We start from the raw sequence: 5000 nt of genomic DNA, 5'->3' as shown, positions 1-5000 counted from the left end.
TTTTTCTTACGATGTATAAAGGAGAAGAAACAAATTTCTCAAGTTTATCAAAGTTTAAAGGTTTAAAAGCCGCTCATGAATGGCAGAGCCAAGGGATAGTGACATTGCCCTAAAAAGCAGGACAATGCCCTAGAGACTGACCATATATACATATAATCAGCGCCCAATCCCTCTCTCCACCCAAGCTAGAACAAAGGAGGGCCAGGCAATGGCTGCTGATGACTCACTAGATAGACCTATAGGCTCCTCCAAAGCCCCCGCCTTTGCTCACAAGGATGGTGATGTTGTAGCAACCAAAGAAACTAACGAGTTTGAGAGGGACTCAAACCCAGTCGGTGGGTTCCAAACCCAACGCCCCCGAAGAGACTGGTGAAAACGATTTAATTGCTCTACGTCACATCTTCATCATCATTAAAGTTAATTAAATAAAATCAATACAATTGAAATGGTTTGAAGATCACACAAGAATTGAAGAGGCTGGGACAGGACTATGTCCCCGAGACTGACAATTAATATATATGATCAGCGGACAACGGAGGACTGTCTATTTTATTGAGATTATCAATAAAGAAAAACAAATAGAAAAACTAAGTAATCAAGCCAAGTAAACATATAACGTGTATAAACAAATTGAAATATAATGCAGGAAATTCTGCCACATGAAAAGGTAAAAAATAGGATATAATCTTGTCCTCGAATTGAGTAAGATGCCATCGAGATGACCTTCCGATGAGTTGGCAAGTGGTAAATGTCCTCCAACACAGAACACCATAGAGGTAGGGCATTGGGCTATACATTTAAGAGTATTTGAATCTAATAGATAGAAATGCAGCAGCTGTCATAAATTTTTATCCTTTTAACTCACTACTATTCTACCACATTCTCTTGCTTGAGGGTACACTCGGGCACACTATTCTATTTGATTTCTCTTCCACTTGATCTTAAAGTTTTATAGTTTATATAGGAAAAATTTATTTTAAAGTTGTTACTATTCTTAAAATATTTTATTTTTCCTTGTTTCCTTTCTCCACTAAGCTATTTTCCCTGTTGGAGCCCCTAGGCTTTAAGCATCCTGCTTTTCCAACTAGGTTTGTACCTTAGCAAGTAATAATAATAATAATAATAATAATAATAATAATAATACAGTACTACGTACAGGATGGTTCAGTCTGGGATGATATGAATGTAAAAGATGGTTAGAATTATGAAAAATTTTATGCAACATTCATAAAGAACTAAATGAACGACGGTACCAGAGATTAATATCTAGACCAGGAATATGAAATTTAATTGACGGAAAGTTTTTGTCCAAAAATTTAAGATGAGAGACAGCCGCTTTAGACCAGACAGGAGAATAATTCTCCTTTGCAACCATGCACGAAGTTAGCAGTTATGCGGATCACTCAAGTGTATTATAAACCAACATAAAATCAGTTAATTACGTCCACCAACTGACGAGATAACACAATACACAGCTATCGGTAAACAAGAAAAATATAAAATGTTAAATAGATAACATAAATTTTAAACTGTTCTTCTAAAAAAAAAAAAAAAAAAAAAAAAAAAAAAAAAAAAAAAAAAAAAAAAAAGGGATATTGAAATAAAAAGACCAGTAAAAATGCATTTATATGATCAAAACCTGCGGTATTAATGCTTCTTAGTTAGTAAAGTTCGCTCATTGGGGTTAATTGGAAACTTGCCATGAATGTCTGAGTTGTTTTCTATTTCGGTTAGAAATGCATATTACTTTTATAAAACTCTACTATTTAAACTAATAGTAATAATAAACAAGTAACTATGATAATTATGTATCTTTTATTCATACAAAAACACACACACACACACACACATATATATATATATATATATATATATATATATATATATATATATATATATATATATTTATATATATATATTTCCGTATATGGCCCGTAAATATAATGTGCTATCATCATCAGTCATATCTATTGCACCGCAGGACAAAGACCACCAGACCACCTCAGTCATGTCCTTCCACTTGCGTCTGTTTATGGTCTACACCCGCCAATTTTCTTAGCTCGTCAATCCTTCGTCTTCTCTTCCTTCACCTGCTTCGTTTATATATAAAGTATATACAGTGCATATATACACATAATATATATATATATATATATATATATATATACATATATATATTTATATATATATATATATATATATATATATATATATATATATATACACTTTATAAATATATATATACGCTATACATATATATATATATATATATATATATATATATATATATATATATATAGTCAATTATAATTTAGTAATTCTATAAAGTAACGACATTGATTCTACGTTTAGTTTATATATACAGTACTTTGAAAAGTATGACACACACCACTTATGAGAATTCAAGCATCTGACAAACTCATACATATTTCATCATACTTAATAAATCTTTCACCAAATCGTGAAATATCATAATGAAATTACATCACAAAAAAAAAAATATAAATATTCATAAAGTCTACAACGAATATTTCCTGATTATAAACGACTTCTGTCGTGACAAGAGAGGCTTCTTCAATATTCACTCGAGAGCAATACTTAACATACAGACACCTTATTAGCCCCGTTCCTGAAAAGTTGCTTGATAAATTGTGCGGTTAAAATTGCCCGGTAAATATTTTTCTATGAACAATTCAAGTTTATCATTGTGTAGATTTAAAAGGTATTTAAGGAAAATGATAGCTATCAGTCAGAAAAATATACAGTATATATATATACATATATATATATATATATATATATATATATATATTGTATATATATTGTATATATATTGTATATATATTGTATATATATATATATATATATATATATATATATATATATATATATATATATATATATATATAATACAAGAAACAATAACAAATGCAGCCCTTTTTAGTACCCTTTTTAGTAAACTGCAGAGCAAAGGCCTCAGACATGTCTGGGGTTTTGGCCAGGTTCCATCACCAAGCTGGCTAGTGCGGATTAGTGATGGTGGGAGATTTTCGTCCGATCATTCACAATTTTGCTGATCATGATATGCAAACCCTTTCACAACGTTAAGTTAACCCCATTGAGAGAGAGAGAGAGAGAGAGAGAGAGAGAGAGAGAGAGAGAGAGAGAGAGAGAGAGAGAGCTTTACTTCAAGTATATACAAATTCTCTATCTAATTTAAGAGCATTATTCAATATAACATATCTCCACTTCCTCTTTTATTACCCATTTCAATCTTTTAATACGGTAGTTTAAGAAATATCCAAGACACTTATCAGTGCTAAACAACAGCGTCTTATGAGGCGATGTTCCAAAAGAATGCCTTTATATTGTTTATTTACATTAACATTATCTGCATATTTGTAATACAACTAGCATTTTCTAGAAACTTTCCTTCAGTAGGAAGTATGCTTTGGTTTATCCTATAATTCATTCTGAACCTTCAATAATACCAACGCATTCTAACAATCACATTTGTTTAAGGAAAGAAAAAAAAAAAAAAAAAAAAAAAAAAACTCATATTAATAAAATATATATGTGGATGAGCGCCATTTAATTACATGTGTCGCTAAAAATTCCTTGAAAATATTGCCTGGGTGTAAGGACATAAAAACTAACAACATAAATTTTCACATTTCATTGGTACCATTAATTTTCACATTTCATAGGTACCATTAATTTTCCAATTTTATCGGTACCATTAACTTTCACATTTTATTGGACCCATTAATTTTAAAATTTTATCAGTACTATTAAATTTCACAATTTATCTGTTCCATTAATTTTCACATTTTATCGGTACCATTAATTTTCACATTTTATCGATACTATAAATTTTCACATTTTATCAGTACCCAAAAATTTCACATTTTATCGGTACCATTAATTTTCACATTTTATCGGTACCATTAATTTTCACATTTTATCGGTACCATTAACTTTCACATTTTATCGGCACTATTAATTTTACCATTTTAACCGCCTGCTATGTTTCCATTTCAGGTGATTCTGCCTTCTCCGAATCAAATGTTGAGATAACGGAGCTGTTGGTACCAGCCTCACCACGTGACGGTGATGACGTCACCCTCACGTGCAAGTTCCGCCTTATTGGCAGTAATCACAGACTCTACACGTTGAACTGGTGGCGAGGCAAAGACCAGTTCTACACTTACAAAGGAAGCAACCAAGAGCCCAAGACTTCGTACTCTTTCGAGGGTATTACTGTGAAGGTAAGTCTAACTGCCTAACCTAACCTAAACAGCCACCCGTTGAAATACTACCGCTAGAGAGTTATTGGGTCCATTAACTGGCCAGACAGTACTACATTGGATCCCTCTCTCTGGTTACTGCTCATTTTGTCTTTGTCTTCACATGCAATAATAGCCTGGCTTATTCTTACCACATTCTTCTCTGTCCTCAGACACGTGACAAAACTTGGAATACCAAACATTTTCCTTTGCACAGGGGGTTAACTACTACCAAGTCATTGTTCAGTGGCTACTTTCCTCTTGGTAAGGGTAGAAGAGACTCTTTAGCGATCGTATGTAGCTCTTTCATGAGAAGGACGCTCTAAAATCAAACCACTGTTCTCTAGTCTTGGGTAGTGCCATAACCACTGTATCATGGCCTTCCAATATCTGGGATTAGAGTTCTCTTGCTTGAGGGTACACTTGGACACGCTGTTCTATATTATTTCTCTTTTTGTTTGTTTAGAAGTTTTTATAGTTTACATATGAAAGATCCAATTTAATGTTGTTACTGTTCTTAAAATATTCTATTTTGATTATTTATTACTTCTCTCGTAGCTTATCTATTTCCTTATTTCCTTTCTTCACTCAGCTATTTTCCAGTTGGAGTCCTTGGGCTTACTGCATCTTGCTTTTCCAACTAGGGTTTTAGCTTGGCTTTTAATAATAATAATAATAATAATAATAATAATATCATTATCAACATTATTAGCT

The 5000-nt window shown here is 32.1% G+C and overlaps 1 protein-coding gene across 1 annotated transcript in view; it reads left to right on the top strand.

Annotated features, from left to right (window-relative positions):
- The window catches only part of LOC137626040 (uncharacterized), a 60546-nt gene that overhangs the window by 12287 nt on the left and 43259 nt on the right, over positions 1-5000 (top strand). The window contains exon 3 of the mRNA XM_068357125.1: positions 4042-4268. Within this exon, the coding sequence (XP_068213226.1) occupies positions 4042-4268 (227 nt within the window). The remainder of the gene's footprint in view (positions 1-4041; positions 4269-5000) is intronic.

The sequence above is a fragment of the Palaemon carinicauda genome, chromosome 33 (assembly GCF_036898095.1).
Source record: "Palaemon carinicauda isolate YSFRI2023 chromosome 33, ASM3689809v2, whole genome shotgun sequence".
NCBI classification, from domain to species: domain Eukaryota; kingdom Metazoa; phylum Arthropoda; class Malacostraca; order Decapoda; family Palaemonidae; genus Palaemon; species Palaemon carinicauda.
This window is presented reverse-complemented; position numbering and strand designations above follow the sequence as displayed.